The sequence below is a fragment of the Oryzias latipes genome, chromosome 12 (assembly GCF_053564925.1).
Source record: "Oryzias latipes strain Hd-rR chromosome 12, Olatipes_Hd-rR_3.1".
Lineage (NCBI taxonomy): Eukaryota > Metazoa > Chordata > Actinopteri > Beloniformes > Adrianichthyidae > Oryzias > Oryzias latipes.
In genome coordinates, this window is record NC_136248.1 from 4,777,146 (window position 1) to 4,795,283 (window position 18,138).

The 18,138-nt window shown below is 40.3% G+C and overlaps 1 protein-coding gene across 9 annotated transcripts in view; it reads right to left on the bottom strand.

The window, feature by feature from the left end:
* whrna (whirlin a) overlaps positions 1 to 18,138 on the bottom strand; it is a 201,559-nt gene that overhangs the window by 107,611 nt on the left and 75,810 nt on the right. For all 9 annotated transcript variants that reach the window (XR_013659280.1, XM_078955685.1, XM_078955684.1 and 6 more), the window contains exon 2: positions 8,439 to 8,657. Coding sequence is in view for 8 of the 9 variants with exons in the window: in XM_078955685.1 (XP_078811811.1) it covers positions 8,439 to 8,657 (219 nt within the window). In the remaining variant the exon portion in view is untranslated. The remainder of the gene's footprint in view (positions 1 to 8,438; positions 8,658 to 18,138) is intronic.

The window sequence follows — 18,138 nt, forward strand, 5'->3', positions numbered from 1 at the left end:
ATGAGACATGAATTAGAAAGAAGCAACCCAGCTTAAACGTTTCATTAAGCAGACAGCAAAAGCCATGCATCCCTGCACACCCCTCCCCGACTGCCCAGTAAATGCTCCGATACGAGGAATAATTACGATTATACTGAGGCAAAGCACAGATAAAAGAAAAGTTTGCAAAGCCACAGAGCTAGCAGGCCCCAGTCTCGTCTGAAAGCTCACATTCCAAACTTTTCTTTATGTTGTGTGTCAACAGGAATAGATCAGCACTTTTCTGGACGCCACTACCAAACGACACAATCATAGGAATTCTCATTAAGACACCTAAACTTCAGTGTATCTTAAAGATTTAAAAAAATGATTTGAATCAGGCCTACTACAAAAAAAAAATAGTAGTAGTAGAAAACTATAGCTCAAGGCGATTTTTTTTGGCCATACCTACATGTACATGTGACTTACATTATCCATACAAACACTTCATGATACCCTTACCACATGCAGGACAATCATACGTTCCATTTTCATGATGTCCCTTAAGGTGGCCACACGAGCCCAAGGGAGCTGCACGACACATCTGTCCTCTCTTCAGGATGCAGCAGCTGCTTTCTACGACCATCAAAAGGCTAACCCAAAATCTTGCAGCACCTGTACAGGTGAACCCCTGTACAGGTGAACGGTTTCATTTGACTTAGCTCCCTCTCAGGTGAAACCACATCGGTGATCGACACATTTCAGGAATACTAAATCATTCAATGGACGAGGTGGGCCACCAAGTCAGAGTTATCGTTTGTGTGCAAAGTGCATGTGATATTTGAACAGAACTTAAACATTATTTTAAAATCCTACACTCTAAAACACTCTAATCCCTGCATCTACTCTAACTCAAACTCAAACTTTATTTATTTATATAGCCCCTTTCATTTCAGTTAAAAACAAAAAGCGCTTAACATAAAAGCAGATAAAACAGTCATAAAAAAGGAAAATTGTTAAAAACAGAAAACAAAGGAAAATCACGCAAAAATGGGACCCCCCCCCCCCTTACCACACCCCACCCCCACCACCCAGTTACCCCAGTAGAACCCTGAACAGAGACAAAGAACTGCAGCTTACAGAAGGTCTGGCTCGGTTCTGCTGTGAGGAAACGATATCATGGGGATCCATTCATTCCAAGGCCCAGCCGGACCACAGGGGTCACTGCCACAGCGCCCACCCAACACAGAGCAGCCCAGGGCCCACTCCATGGCTATTAGAACACAGAGCGGGACCCTAGCCCGCCCAATTAGAATGAGCACCGCAGCAACAGCACCCCCTAGAGGTTAAGCTGGTGGTGCCCCGGAACAATGGATCCCCAAGAGTAAAAAACATCAGAAATGATCATAAAATAACAACAATAAAAATATAAAAAGATAAAAAATAAAATAAGATATAACAATGTTAGTAATTAAAAAGTAAAATACATGAAGTGATTAAAACATAACCTAAGTATCATTGGTAAAATAACAATAAAAAGAATAGTATATTAAAAACAGAGATAATAATAGTCCTTACAAATAATTAAATGAATAAATACGTAAATAAATAAATTAATAAATAGATAAATAATAAAAGACATAAGAAATGATCAAAGTCATATAAAAGCCAGACTAAAAAGGTGGGTCTCTTCTTAAAAACCTCTACAGTCTCTGCGGCCCTGAGGTTCTCTGGCAGACTGTTCCACAGGCGAGGACCGTAATGGTGGAACGAAGCTTCTCCATAGGGGCAAAGAGGCTCCTCCCCATAGCACTGATATGTTTATGTACCCATAAAGCCTTTACAACCAACCTCCACGGACACACTCTCACTTTTCATCCACACCACTCTGATGCCAGCTCTGTGTGTTAAGGTCTATTTTTTTCTTTCATACACCTTTCTTTATCTGGCCCTAACTTTGGACATTCAGTATTGTGAATAGCTGTTAGATGGAGTCTAGGGTCTACTCTCAGTTGCCCGTCTCTTGCTTGAACTAACACACACAGTTTTTATTTTAGCAATGACTGTGTAAAGCAAAACGGTTAAATTAGGGAGGACCCAATCAGAATGAAATATCATAAGCTGATCCAGGCCGGTCCCTACTTTGATTTTATACACCTTTTATCTGTTAACACTTAATATAAAGTAAAAATGGTCCATCTATTAAGATGTTAACTGGACACTAATACAAATATGTGATAATTAGTCTTTTGATAAAGTTTTGAAATGCAGTTTTAGCATCTTTAGAGCTATTGAACATTTTCGATCAGGTGTGATTAAAAAGATAAAAACAATTACGTTCTTCAAAAATAATTGTTGTAGAATGAATATGATGATGAGTTTTCATGACTAGATATATCAGTGTAACCATGTAATAGTTTTGGTTATTTTTGAGAGAATATAGATTTATTTATTGTTTGTATTTTATTTTAAAATCACCTTTTCGCACTTAGTTGCGTCAGCAGCAAAGAAAGATAAATTGATTTGCTTTTATTGTCATTTTCCATTGTACAATGAAATTGAAGCATCACCATTTCAGTTCAAGAATAACAAAAATAATGAAATATAATACTAAAAAAATCAGCATGTTCAAGTGTACAAATATAAACTTTCATATAGAATGTCCTAAATTTGTGTACAAAATTGCATACAGTAATGTTTTTGTAAATATGTGAGACGTACACGAGGTAGCAATGAGGTAGAGTGTTGACGTTGCCTAGTTACTTAAGTGGACAGAAGTGTGGATAATGATTAATACACATATGTATAAGCATGTACATATGGATGTGCTATTTCCGGTTCTATCTCTGCATTTTAGAATTGAGGATGGTAATTGCCTCTGTAGCGCCTCCCAGAGGGCAGCAGGTTGAACAGGTCTGAGCCGGGGTGTGAACTGTCTTTGGTAATGTTCTGGACCTTAGTGAGGCGGAGTAGATGTCAGTCAGGGAGGGGAGAGGGCACCTAATGATCTTCTGAGCCGTCTCTACGACTCTCTGCAGTCTCTCCTTATCCGCTCTGGTTGGATGACTGGTAGAAGGTCAGCAGCAGGATGGTGCTGATGTTGTTCTTCCTGAGGACCCTCAGGAAGTGCAGACGCTCCTGACACTTTTTGATGATGGCTGTGGTGTTGGCTGTCCAAGAGAGGTCTGCAGAGATGATGATGCAGAGGAACCTGAAGGTGTGGACCCTCTCCACATGCTCCCCATTAAAATGGAGGGGGGCTGGGTCGGCGCCATGCTTCCTGAAGTCGACGAGGATCTCCCTGGTTTTGCTGGTGTTCAGGGTGATGTGGTTCTCTGTGGACCAGGTTGTCAGCTTCAGGACCTATAGGCAGGTCTATAGGCAGACTAATCACCTCTGGGGATGAGTCCATACACCACGGTGTCGTCTGCAAACTTGATGATGCTGTTGTTGTGGGCTGGACTGCAGTCATGCGTGTAGAGGCAGTACAGCAGGGGGCTTAGCACAGAGCCCTGTGGGGCGCCAATGCTCAGTGTGCGGGTGGATGAGAGGTGGGGGCCGGGTCTCACAGTCTGTGAGGAAGTTGTATGTTTGTGTGTGTGGGGGGGGCAAGAGTGGGCAGAGTCTGTCTAGGATTATTGTGCAGAGAAGTGTTGAAAAGAAGGAAACAAAAACCTGACTATGTTTTCTGTTGAAATGCCTTTGTGGGTCGTTGTTTGCTTTAAGAAAGTATGCAAGAGACACTTGCTATCAGTTTTAAATTTTTATCAAAAGCTTTTGAGCCTCAAAGTCTAAATCTGTGGCTTTCTGGCTAACTTTCAGAACTGTTTTTCTGCTCAAACTGATGCCATACTCTGCTGTGCTTTACGGTAGTAAAATGTTGTGATTTGTTCATGATATGCAGACTTCTAGGACATTTATTTAAAATAACAGATTTGAAATATAGTGCAAAATAATAAAAAAAAAAAAATCCAATCACTGATTCAGAGACAACAGCCAATACAGATTAAGTCTGAAACTACGTGATTGGATCGGGACATCCCTAGTTTAATTAACCCGAACAAATCAAGCCAACAAAAGTAAAATTAAAAAGAAACCAAAGGTTGTTTTAAAAACACCTTGGTCATGAAACCCCCTTCAAACCTGGATGACACTTTTATATTTTCTATTTCATTTGTATTTTCTATTTCATTTATCTTTTATGTAGTAGCTTAAGAAATACAGTAATATCTGATCTTGCCTTTCTGTCTGGAAGTGTCTTCTGCCCACTCCCTTTAGGGGTCACCACATTGAACCATCCACCTCCATCTAACTCCCTTTTCTTTTTCAGCCTCCAACTCTTGGTTCTTTGCTCTGCTCTGACCCTCTTCACCTTCCTCACCACCATCCTGTGCTGTCTGGCTACACTCTCCCCAGCCATAATTTGCAATCACCAATCTCTTTCACATTACAGTGTCGGCAAAAGATGTAATTATATTGTGAGCTGATCACTCTATGTCTGCCTATGATCCTCTGCTTACTGGGAAAACAGATGATCTGTTTTCTTCACCACTGACATTTCCATCCTTTTAGAAAAATCCACCACCATCTGCATTCCTCTCCTGAACAAACGTCTCCATCATTTCCTCGTCACCTCTGTTTCCATCCCCTACATGTCATGTAGTTTTGTTTTTTTCCACGGATGCCCTTCTTGACAATAGTCTCTGCATTTATCCGGATTTGTGTTATTTTGAATTTCACATTGCACTTCTTTCTTCTGTCATGAATGAACATGTCAAGAAGAACAGACTGAAGCAAATATTTTAATGCGACACCCCCAGTTTCATGTGTGCATGAAACATGCGGCGCTCAAGCATCCTTTGTGCCACCGCCGTTTCTAATAAAAGCTGCTGGAGGAAAGCCAATCACCTTTATTCACCTCTGGGAATGCAACGGCATTTAGGTTCTCTGACATTTATGCAGGACACTGAGAGACGTTTTAATTAGCAAAGCCATCTTTTATTGGCTCCACATCACAGGTCTGAGGGCTGCAGTGTTAGCATCAGTCATTATGATGGAATCAATTCATTGCTTTTTCTCTTTAAAGGAGTTCCATCAAGTCTGTTTTTGTAAGTGATGGACTCTGAGGTGACATTTAAATGGGCTTTTTGCAGGCGATGGGGATCTGGGAATTTCTCTGTCCTTGTTTTGGCTTTAGATTCCAGCTGCACGTTTGAGAAATAATTAAGTCCATTTTCATGGAAAAGCTTTTGACAGTTTATGACCTGTCATTAGTCAGAACTCTGTCTGGTCTCCATCGGGAACCATCTCCAGAGTTCTGGACATGCTTCCTGGATGCTCCACCCCTGACTCTCATTCACTCCATCAACCACAGCACACTTAAGCTCTGGAGTGAGCTCAGCTTATTGTGAAGTATTGTTTGGGCCACTTTGCCTCTATTACCAAGTGTTATAGCTAAACCTGTTCTTCTTTTGACCCCTAACTCTGTTTGCCACTAGCGTCAACCCTCGCCTGGATTTTGACCATCCTGTCTCTTCTCTGATGAACTTATTGCCTGTTATTGACTCCTGCCTGCCTGACACTAATTTAGCTTTGTGAACCTTTAGCTGCATTCTGAATTAGCAGTCTGCCTGTTCTTGTGACAATGACCAATGTTGAGAGTAACGAACTTTAAAGGTGTTAGACACTTCTGATTAGGTTTTTTTTGGGGGGAAGATAATGGACATCCTGTTCTGAGAAGTTTTGAAATTTAGAACTTTCAGATTGGTTTTCATGCTGGTTTTCTTATATATACCGTTTTGAATTAAGGATTTCGTGTTGGGTTTCCTTCAGTGTGGACATCACAGCAGGCTTTAGTCTGCGGTCACATCAGCCGCTTTGAGTTCAGTTCTGAGTTTGCAATTTAATGCCAAATCCTCTACACCACACATGTCCAAAGTCTGGCCCCCAGGCACCTGTCATAAAATCAATAATATGCCACCCTCAGCACTCTAAGAACTTTATTGTGATTGGCCTAAATTACATTATAAGCCATTGTAAACCTGTGGCAACGACCTGTTGCTACTTGACTTTCAGAGCTTCAAAGGCCAAATGAGATGAACAGATTTTTTGTTTCTGTGATCAAAACCAACAGTGTTTTGTGGCTCTGAATAAGATCATTATTTGCTATTTTCCTTTTCACTTCATTTAAACTTAGAAGTTTACAGTGATAATTTAATATTTAATTAAATATGACATTTCATAAAAGCCTAGATTTAATGTTGACAAAAGGTCTTTTCCAGACTCTCTGTATTTTATATCTGGTTTTTAATTATTAAATTGACGGTAATTTTTGTAGAAACAAATTTAAAAGTAATTATGTTTTATGTGAAGAAATGAAAAACACTTTATTGCAAAGAAAGTAAAACTAATAATACAAAAATTAATATTTCTATACATTTGATGTCATTAAAAAGATTCAATGACATCAAAAAGTTTGGACACCCATGCTCCACACTTTATGCTTCCAGCTTTGCTACATTAAAGTTCTGCTTTTTGTTTGGTTGCGTTTTCTTCTTAAGGTGTACTTTCTGCTGATCCGTCACTAGTCTCATTTTTGGAGACTTCTGCGAGAAGTTCTGCATCTGCAGTTGTGTCCATGAAACAAACTGAAAAAACCCAACACAGAACTCAAGGAGCACAATGCAATTAAAACACAGCAGTATTAAAACTGGCGTTTACATTTAAATAAACTTGGTGGCACTGTGACAGTGGATTAAGAGGTTGTAGTGGCGTCGAGCATTCTTAGACTTTTTAAATATTTTAAGCATTTTTTAATGTTTGTGGAGATGGAAAAAAAAGCTGCATGTCTGATTCAAAAAAAAAAAAAAAACACAACTTTGACCCAGCTAATAATGTATCTTCTACACCTGCTTTGTTCCTGTTCGGGGTCATAGGGATGGCAGAACCCACCCAGCCATTGAAGGGTGAAGGTGGGGTGCACCTCGGACACTTTGCAAATCCATCTCAGGGTAAATCCTCTAAACCACTGTTTGGGAATTTCGAGGTTATTCTTGCAAAACAAAGGGAACCCCTTAATCTCCAGAAATTACTTCCTCCCACCTGTTTAGTATATTTTTGGAACCCCTGAAGGTTTATATGCAGACTGGACTCAGAAGATACACAGAAGATTATAGCTTCCTGATGGAGAAATTCAAATGATGCAACTGCAGGAAACTGAACTTTGTTGGTGCTTTTAAAACATCTACCAAACTCCGATTGCAGAAAACAGCTGTGGAGCGTGAGACCAGCCTGCTGCCGGAGACTGACACCTCAGTAATTCATGAATACTCCTCAAATTACAGGTTTCAGGAAGGGGATCAGATTAAGAATTTTCTCTGTGCTTCTGCCGTTCTTCAGTCCATCACATGCAAAGATGTGTTAAATTTAAACAAAAATGGTCTTTGAGGATGTTAAAAAATGTTTATATATGGATAAGTTATGTCAGAGCCAGAGTGTAAAACAGAGCAACAGTGCATGTTTCACACTCCAGTCTGCATTCGAGAGCCGCTCAAAGCTGCAGAGGAAATGTTCTGCTGTAATAAATCGCTTAAACAACTTTGACAGCTCGTCCCTGAAGGTTTTAAGGGGATGGCGGGAATAGCTTTGATTTAAGGCGGTATGACTTTGTGCTTTTTCCTTTACATTATCCATTTAGTTTTTTTTTTAATCAATTAAGCTACACATAGGATTATTTTTTTCATAAAAATACTTAATTATTGTTTGGTTTATTGGTTTTTCCTTTTTTTCCCCGCTTGGTTGGGAACTGGCAATATATGATTGAACCAAATAGAATAATTATAAATAAATAGAAAAGGAAATCAATTCGTTTTAACAATCTTTGTTTACAGTCATCTCTGAGCTAACAGCATCATTGTTACCGCTGTCAGGTGAAACCTAGACGGAGATAATTCAGCACATTTGCTCTGTGCTTATGCAGCAAAACATAGAGTTTAGCCATTAGACACATTTAAAAATACACAAAATATTAATGGATTCCCACACAAGCTGCAGCCTCTCTGCACAAAGTTGTGTACACTTCCGAAATACCCTTTAATATTGAAAATATATTAAAAATCCATATCCATCTTTGTGCCAATGTAAACATAATCTGAGAAACATGTTTTCACATTGATAGCTCGTACTTAACCTTATTATCTTCTAGGTGAAACCGGCTCTTTGAATAAAAGTAACTACAAAAGATTGAAGTAACCTGAACTTACAACAACTGACCACTAAATGAAATTGTGACAGCAGAGAGCAGTCTGTAACAGGATGCAGATTCTAGATTATTTTCTACAAAAAACAGGAGGTTCAACAGATTAAATATTTACAAGTCAACCAGCAGTGCGGATATAGACAGAGGTTTTGATGCGTGGCTATGAACATCATGTTCATAAAAGAGTTGGGCTGTAAAAAGTTGCCACAGACGGGTCATTGACCTTCTTCTCGTCTCCCTCCTGCAGAAGCTGCATGTTGCTGCGCCGCTGGCTGTCAGTCCTCCTCAGGGTGGCGCTCCGATGCTCAGGCAGATCAGGAGGAGGCGACACGCTGCGACCTTGAGGGTCAACCCAGGTATAAACATGGTTGGTGACATATCCGCCTGGAATCCTTCCCACTGAACGCACGGAGAGGGAAAGCTTTTTACTGCCTTTCAGCACCTGAGGAGACCAAAGGAGAAGCGGCACATGAGTTCAAGCTCCGTCCATAAAAAAACACCAATAGGTGTCAGGAAGTCCACACTTTTGAGGAGTCATTTCGCGAAAACACCTCCTGGAATACAATTATTACCTTCATTTTTTTTGTGCGGAAAGTGCTGAAGTTAGAAAGTGGGAAATAATAAAAGATTACTAATGGAAGCATCCAATTTTGCAGAAAGCCTCCACCAAATGTTCAAAAGCTCACACACATACAGAGGAGAGCATTTCTAACACATTGCTCCTAAAGATTGGTCTTGGCTGTGCCTCATTGCTCCCTGATAGGCTCTTTAGTATGTGCGATCCTGCTCCACATCGGTGTATTCCCGTGTGAGCGACGCTACGAACAAATCAAAGCAAAAGTGATGAAACCTTCTGATGATCTGACCCTGTTTGGCACAAACACTGATGACTTTCTGGTGATTTTCATCTGGATTTGAGAGGCACTTTCTGCAGTCCTCTGAGGCTGAGAGAAAGTGTATCACATGACTTAAGAAAAGGCGACGTTATGTGTTCTTCATTGTAAAACTGTTTCCATTTTCACCTTTACTGAACTGCAAAAAAACCACGCTCCTCGACCTTATCCATTCACACCTTAAAGTTCACATAGCAGCTGCATCTGTGCACAAACAGGAACAGCTCCAGCTGATGCTTGTCAGTGTATGAGAGCAGAGAAGGCAATCATTTTTAGCACAACAATCAAGTTTAATCAATTTCACCCACAAACTTTGAGCCAAAGAGACACTTTCAGCTGAAAGATCCCTGATTGCATTTAAAAAATGTCAGCAAACTCCTCTCCAGCTCATTTTCTGTTAACAGAGCAAAAAAAATCTAAATCCGGTATGAAAAAAAGTTCAGCAGCACATGCCGCTCTTCCTCACTCACACTCAAAAGAAAAGGAACGCTTCCAATAGACGCCACAAACTTTCTCTGGGCTTTTAATTGAGCCAACAAGCAAGCATGTCTGCAGGGAGTGTGACACAGCCGCGGGCTCCGAAGAGTTTTCTGTAACATCCAGCAAAACCAGAAACTGGGCTATCTTACTGGAGCCTTTTTCTTCCTAAAATTAATCATAGAAAAACCCCTTACTCCTGCAGACATGGTGTAATTTGAAGAGGCAAAAGCTGAGTAAGAGTCGGGGAACTGGGACGCATCAATAATATGTTTTACATGTGGATATGAGATTTTTCTGTGACATAAAAACCCCTGCAGAGTCTATAGAAACATGAATCACTAAAGCGTACTGCAGCTCAGAGGACCTGCAGCAGTTGAACTGAAATCATTGGTTGTTTGGTCCGTAAGCGTCAGCTCCACTGTTAGCCGATCCGTCAGCGCTGATTCACACTTCAAAATCAGCTCAAAGCAGCTCCTTCATGTCTGCAGGAGTGAGAGACATTCATGTGTTTCACGTGTTCCACAGGGACACGCAGAAATGTCTGTATGCAATGAGGAGCAGGCATGACGCTGCAAGAAAATATGGCAGGCTCATGTAGTTCGTTGAGTGCTCAAATTATTTTTCTCTCAGACACTGGTTTGTTTTTGTTGAACGTACCGACATGTTTCAGTGGAATACCTTCCGTCTTCGTCAGGGTCGTCATCATGGGGTAATGTGTGACCTCTTTAAAATCAGATGATTGTGACTGAGGCGGAGTCACCTGTCAAACTTTGACAAGTGACTCCGCCCCTTGATGTCAGTTTTTTTCCGGAGGATGTTGCTCCAGGTATGAGAGAGCAGGAAGGCCCCCTCATCCCTGTTCATGGAAGTGTTGGCTCGCTTTCTTATCTCCACCGCCTCCATAATCCATCTGTGGTGTCTCTTGTCTTCAGTGTGGAGGACTTTGGCCTTTTCCCAGTCCATGATGTGGTTTTCTTGTTTGCAGTGGTCTGTTATGGCTGATTTCATATTTTCTTGTACTGCCTGTTGTCGTCTTGCTCTTGTTAGTAGCATTCTTTTTGATGTTCTGTTTTTCTTGTGATGAAAGTGCGTCCTGTTTCTGTTTATGTAGTTGGTTGTCCTCAAAACCTAAGCAGCTGTGATCAACAAAGTAGTGAGGCTTGGTGGTCCTAATGCCTCACTCCTGCAGGATGGGGCTGATGGTGACCTGGGGCTGATGAAGCCCACCCCCCTGAAGCTGCAGCAGATCTAACACAGGGGAACGGAAGCAATGTCAATGATGCAGAAAACTCAACGCCCCCTGTGTGAGAAGTAGGGCAATCAATTTCTCAAAAGGGCCTAAAGTTTCGTTATTCTGCAAAAAGGACAAAGTGACGTCATTTCGGGCCGTGTCACACAGCCACTACATACATTTGCCTTGAAGAAAATGTCGGTCTTTTGTGATACATGCGTGATTTACGTAATTCATTAATGTTTCTTGCGCTCGTCGATGTGCGCGGATGTCCGTTGAGGGTTTCAGCCGACGGGTCTTTATGTGAATTTGGTTTTGAGCTGTTCAACATTTTTGGTCAGTTGGGAATTACGCAGTTTATATTTATTTTACGTAGTTTTTACGCAATTGTTACGTAAATCTTTGGTATTTGGGCGTGTTTTTTGAGAGATGCGTTCACAAACTTGTGACTGTCCACGCATGTACCACCAATGGATGACTTCTTTATTGTGTACACGGCACACGTTTCACGTTAAAATTATGCAATTGACGCATTAATCACTGAGGAATTGCATATTAACAGCGTAACAATTACGCACAGTTCGTTCATGTTCTATGTTGATTTACGTGTTCTTTGCAGGGTTTATCTGTACTTCTTCCTTGGTTTTAATGTGGTTCCTTCATGATACATTTGTGAAAATTTCATGTAAAGACGACAACTTTTCTCTTTTTTTCCACATATATTTAAGTATGACTAATTCTCTTCTGTGCAATATGCGCAAAATGTACGTAGTGACTGTGTGACACAGCATTGACACATGGAAACAGTGACAATGATGCAGAAGAGTTGTAGGGCAATCTATTTCCCAAAAGTGGCATAAGTTTCCTGATGCTGCAAACAGAACAAGCTGCTTTGGTTCCTGCTGGCATTGGTTTGAACAGGAACAAGCTCCAGCAGCGCATCATTAAAAGCATTTCTCCTTTCTGTCCCCTGACAGATGCTTTGGCTACAGGATCCAAACTCTTCCAATGTTTGTTCCTGTTTACACACAAATTGTGCAGAAAAGGAAGCAAATCTGAGGCATTCGTCTGTCACACGAACAGAAACACACACACAAACTCACATTTGTGTGCAGAAAGGATTACAGACCAAACTCCAAAAAAGAAGGACACAAGTACTTGCCTTTATCCTTCATTATTTACTGCTGTCAGAAACTATCAGTCAACCGCAGCACCACAAACGCACACTTTAAGGCTGATGTTTGTCACGCATCAACCCATCCAGACATGGACTAGTGGTATCAAGCTAAACCTTCAATTTGAAATAAGCTTCTGGTTATTTTGGAATGAATGGACATTTATTCACACTATAAAATGTGCAGGTATCACAATTAAAAATAAAAAAAGACAAGACTATCTGTTATCAGTGACAAAATGTTGCAAAAAAGGGGAAAAAAAGGATTGTTTGTTTGACCATGATTATGTTACTGGATTTTGGTTTTTCCTTCACTTTTACAAACTCGTTCACTGGTTCTGATGGAGGTTTCTTCCTAATCTTTTGTTTGAAGGGAGTTTTTCTTTTTAACTGCAGATTGGAAAGTTTTTTTTGAGATCCCACCAATTGACACGTCTCCCGCTTTGGGCTTTCCATCAACCAAAATTAGTGATACTCAGGCTAAATGACCTTTACCACTGGGAGCCCCTCCCACCCATCCATCCTGGTACCTCTTTCCAATCAAAAAGCTAACAGAGCAGAAGATGGAGGGTGTCAGTCCCCTTTTTTTAACAGTTTGTTGACCAGTCTGATTATCATAACGTTCTTGTAGACACAGCTAAAGTCTATACAGAGAACCGGTCATTTAACTCAAAAGATGTTCTTGGATGATTGATGTTTGGAGTCATTGATTTTGAACCTTCTCTACATTTTTTTTTGCTTCATTCAAACTGATGAGGGCTCAGAGGTGGATAGATATTGGAAAGGATGTAGTTCACAAATAACTTAATGATCACATGAATACTGCTACTGGATTGGGGCTGCTGATATGTGGTATCTTAAAGAAGTGGGATCATTGTGGTAAACGTAGGGTTGGGCGGAACCTCATCTTGAGACAGTGAAAGATTAGATATCATCCAAAACACACCAGCTGACGAATGACCAGCCATGCAGAACCTTAACCCTTGTGCTATCCTGGGCACTTTAACATTGGGAATTGGGTCATCTAGACCCCACTAGACAGTGCGCTGAACTTTGTGATCTTCACTGGTGTCCATGGATTACATGAAATCCTCTTCACCTTTATCCACCTTTGTCATAGTAGGGAGAACACGTCAATGTAAGGGCGGGGGTCATAGGATAGCACAAGGGTTAAAACTTTACCAGAATTTCCATCTGCTCCAGCTTCTCTTCTGGGATTTACTTCCTTCAGTATCTGTTTCATTTCATCCAGCTGGCGTCCAGCTTCAGCAATAAGTAAGTGTACATGACAAAATATACTGTGGCAAGATTTGAGCATCCGGTACAGCTGATTTGCAACTTGGGTCCAGTACATACAAGTACATTGAAGCACTGGATTGTGTCTCCTTGTATAGTCTTTTGGATTAAGACTATATATTGCAATGATTTAAAGACCCACTCAAATAATCTTTAGATCTTCTTTAAAATCATTCCCAGTGGTCTTTGAATAATGATGATGCTGTTTTTAGCCCAAATCAAATAACCTGTGTCATTTTCTAGGACACAGTTTCTGCAGAGCAGCAGGTGTTCATCAAAAGTTTCACCTTTGAGTTGTGCTGGGACTTTTGGTGCAGGTAAACTTGTGCTCATTTCCCCGATCCCATCCCTTAGTTTATACTCTCCCCCGCTAGCTCACGGCCCCTCACATCCTCAACCTAACATTACCAGTTCAACAAAAATGGTGAACAATATCAGAGCTATCCAGTCGTACAGTTTAGACCCAGATTCCAGCTCAGACCAGGAAAAAAACAAAGACGCTCATGGATCCATTTGTCTGGAAGTGGATGCATCAGAATGGAGAAGAGCAGGGAGCTGGTGGGTTAGCCAGTGTATTTTTTACGTAACAAACACAATCTTTTTCAACTTTTCCGTCTACTCTTGACCTGTGGTCATGAGGCCTGCGTCATGACCACAGGTCATGACTGAAAGCACCGGGTCCCAGATACAATGAGCATCCTCCTTAGGGTGGCTGGGCGCTCCTTTACACCATATTTGCATTAGTCCGTCAGTGGTGCATCTCTGTTGTGTGCGTGGGTAGTCAGTCTCACAACCAGCAGTTAGTTTACATTCACTCTGTTGCGACACCAGTCCGTCCTCCCTCCCCCCTGGCTCCCGGAGGAGTGGTTTGTCCTGCAACCCCTATGTCGAGTAGTTTGTCCCGTTGTCTTTGCTCGTCCAAAACATAAGCAATCAGGCCCTATACCCTCTCCTTCCTCACTGAGTCCTTGTAAAATGCCTGTTTTATGTCATAAATGTTGTGTTTTTGTACTTCCAAAAGTAAACTGTTGTAGTCCATGGGGAAAAAAGACACCAGTGTTATCTGTGTTGCTAACGTGCGTTATCGCATCGGCATGTTACCTTAAACATAAAATAAAGTTTTATTTTAAAAGTACAACTCAAGTGTTTGTTATTTTGTGTCAACGTAATGCAATGGAGACGGACCGCAGACGGACCAGTGGAAATCAGCCTTTAAATAAAAACCTTGGAATCATTTTACCAAATATCTTTTTCAATGGAGTTCAGACCGAGACAGCAGGACCAATTAATACCAAAACATTCAATGGCAACAATACTATTCAGTGAATGTAAGACTTTTGCACATTACAGATCTCATTTCAAATTCTTTGAGCAAAAATTTGAACTCACTTTTTTTAACCAAATTGTTTATCTGACAGTTTGCAGAGAAGAATTGATGAACCTCATTCGGACTCCTCTATTACTCTATTTACTGTTGACCTTTTGCTTATCCCACTCTGGACCCTTTACTGCCAAAAAAATGGCATTTACCTGCTTTTTGAGATCACTGTGCAGATAAAAGTTACACAGTTTTCATTTTTTATGACTCTCATTAGAAAACTTCAGTTACATTTTAATCTTAACTGAAATGTTTCCTCTGAAACGGAGTTTATGTGTCAGAGAGCCACACAGGCTGCACTCAGGTGGAAACAAGCGTGTATGACTCATGTCTTTGTTTATTGCGCCGGTGTGTCTTTGGGGGAAACGCTTGGTGACAGGTTCACATACAGGCTTTCACAGGCGGACACGAGGGGCTCCGTTCTCCAACGGACACAAACGCAGCAGCTGACTGATGGATCGCACTTTGAAAATTGTACACGTGCTCTGTAGCGTCAGTGGTTTTGATCTACTCTGGCTGCTGACAGTTTTGCTTTTCTTCCAGCTGCACGCAGATTCTGTACTAGAAAATCAAACAAACACAGCTGTTCTGCAGCTCCTCAGGCCTACAGGTGAAACCTTGGATGAACCCACAGCGAGACAGCCCCACCTATCTATCTATCTATCTATCTATCTATCTATCTATCTATCTATCTATCTATCTATCTATCTATCTATCTATCTATCTATCTATCTATCTATCTATCTATCTATCTATCTATCTATCTATCTATCTATCTATCTATCTATCTATCTATCTATCTATCTATCTATCTATCTATCTATCTATCTATCTATCTATCTATCTATCTACCTACCTATCTATCTATCTATCTATCTATCTATCTACCTACCTACCTACCTATCTATCTATCTATCTATCTATCTATCTATCTATCTATCTATCTATCTATCTATCTATCTATCTATCTATCTATCTATCTATCTATCTACCTACCTACCTATCTATCTATCTATCTATCTATCTATCTATCTATCTATCTATCTATCTATCTATCTATCTATCTATCTATCTATATCTTACACTAGTAACAATAATTTACAACACAACAAAATAGATATATTCTTAGTGACACTGAGGCATCAATTTCTTATTTTCTAGGGAAAATCAATCAAACAACTTGATCGCAGTGTAACCAATAACGTGATTGGTTTGTTAGGTCTGTCATGCTATTGGCTGGTGATTATAACAGGGTAGTGTCACACAGAAACCGACCGCGAGCAAAAAGGGTGGACATTGTAGGAAGCATCGCCGCAACTGAAAGCACAGAGAAAGATCTTTGCAGGAGAACAACAAGAACTCTGTGGAGGAAGAGTCAATTCAGGAACAGCCACACAGATTTAAACAGCAACAAAGCAGATATGAGCAATTTCAATGTGTAAGACAAGTTTTGAGAACAATCACAACAAGATTTAAAATGTTTGAAATCTCTACTCTTGATTACAGATAGAGATCCAAGATGGAAAGAGAACTTTGAAGAGTGGATGAACCAGGACAATGATAGAAAGAACAGAGGAGAAGAGGAGGCTGTTGTGGAGCAGAAAGTGGAAAAGGATGAAATAAGGAAACATCAATTCACATCCAGCCCCTTCAGTCTGATCTATCACAATGGAAGAGGAAATAATTATGTAATATTTACAATATTCTGTATGTTTTACTTAAAAAATTTTCTTTGTAAAATGAATTTCTGCTGAAGGTGTCAGAAGGTGGAAACGTTTCCTGCTTTTTTACTCTAATCATGGAGAAATATTTGGATTGCGTGTCACTTACTCCGGGCCGCCGCCTTTTGGACTCGCAGAGACGGTTCTGCCGGTACTGCTGTGACTGATTACAAAGATTTCCATTGAGGCTTCCATTTTACACTGCGTGGAGTCCAAACGCTTTAGGGGGAGCCTTATCTTTCAGACATTTTTACCCCACCTATTGTCTTACTTTGGCTTATTTTAACAGAAGCGAAAACATGCATGAAACAGCTGTGTGGGAACTAAAGCTCCTTTTTTTCAGATTATTAAACTGTGCATAATGCATGCTCAATGTTATTTGTCTGTGTCTGATTTCCATTCCTCTTCTCATTCATAAATGGATGGAGATGTTGCTCCACTCAACATTTTAGAAGCAACATTTGCACCACAATAAAACAGCATCACAGCAGACGTGGAGCGTTTCTCACTGCAGGCTGATGAATGAAGCAGAAATTAGGATCCTGAGATACGGATGTTTAGGGAAATATGAACAAAAAATAATTGTGAACAGAATGGTTTCTAATGAAGAAAAAAAAAAAGAAACGACATTTGATTTAGTATTGATAGCAAATTCTTTGGCTTTAGCCTATAAGTTTCTGGGTTGAAAAGAACGAGCATCTTTGAATCCTGTCCTGTTCTGTTGGATTTCCATTTAAGCTACCCGTCCTGCTGCTGACGGTGACGTGGATCCTCCTTTCTTTGCCATCGCAAACAGAGTCCATGTTAAAGTTTCTGTCTGAAGACACTCAGCTTGTTTTCAGAGTAGAAACGGTTTGCTGTCTCCCTTTAAATATAACAAACTAAAGCTTGTAACATTGTGAAGAAATACAACATTAGCAGAATGTTAAAAAATAGTTATTAATAAAAAAAAAAAAAAGAAAACAGATCAAAGAAGTTTGCTAAAGCTGTTTTCACTTTGTTTTAGTGACGTGCTCAGCTGGATAACTTAAAATTAACTAAAAAAAACCTAAAGTGCACTAAAGGACTTAAAAAAAGAAACAGCCTAGAGAACAAAAAAAGAAGAAAACTGAACAAAAATCTTCACAGTTTCTATCTTTGACATCATTTCTAAAGAAGTTTGCATAAAGTTTTTGTTGTTGTTGTCATTTTTGCCCCGTTATTGAATGATTCAAATGCAGGAATAGGGGGACCCACCTGGAGGAAACATGTGGGGCTCCAACCAAGTCATCAAAGTCCCACTCTGATCATCTTCTGATCTATCTTCAAATCCTTCCCAGTGCTCTTTAAATTAGGATTATGGTTTGTTTTTTTGGCAAAACTGTTGTTTTCTAGGACATGGTTTTTGCAAAGCAGCATGGGTTCTTTAGAAATCACCTCTGAGTTGTGGTGAGAAGCAAACACCCCCCCTTTTCTCCTCCCCTGCTGAGAGCTCAGAGTAGGGAGATTGTGGCCCACCCAGCATATTTTCTACGTCACAAATGGTCATATATCTGTTTCTTCTTTTCTTAGTACCTTTCTGTCACACACCTAGGTGTGCGAAATTTATATGTCTATATACAATATTTCTTCTCATCCCCTTGTGCTATACAAGGCACTTTAACATTAGGAGTGGGGTCATCTGGACCCCACTAAACACTGAACCTTTTTTCTTCAATGGTTTGTGATCTTCACTGGTGTCCATGGATTACATGAAATCCTCTTCCCCTTT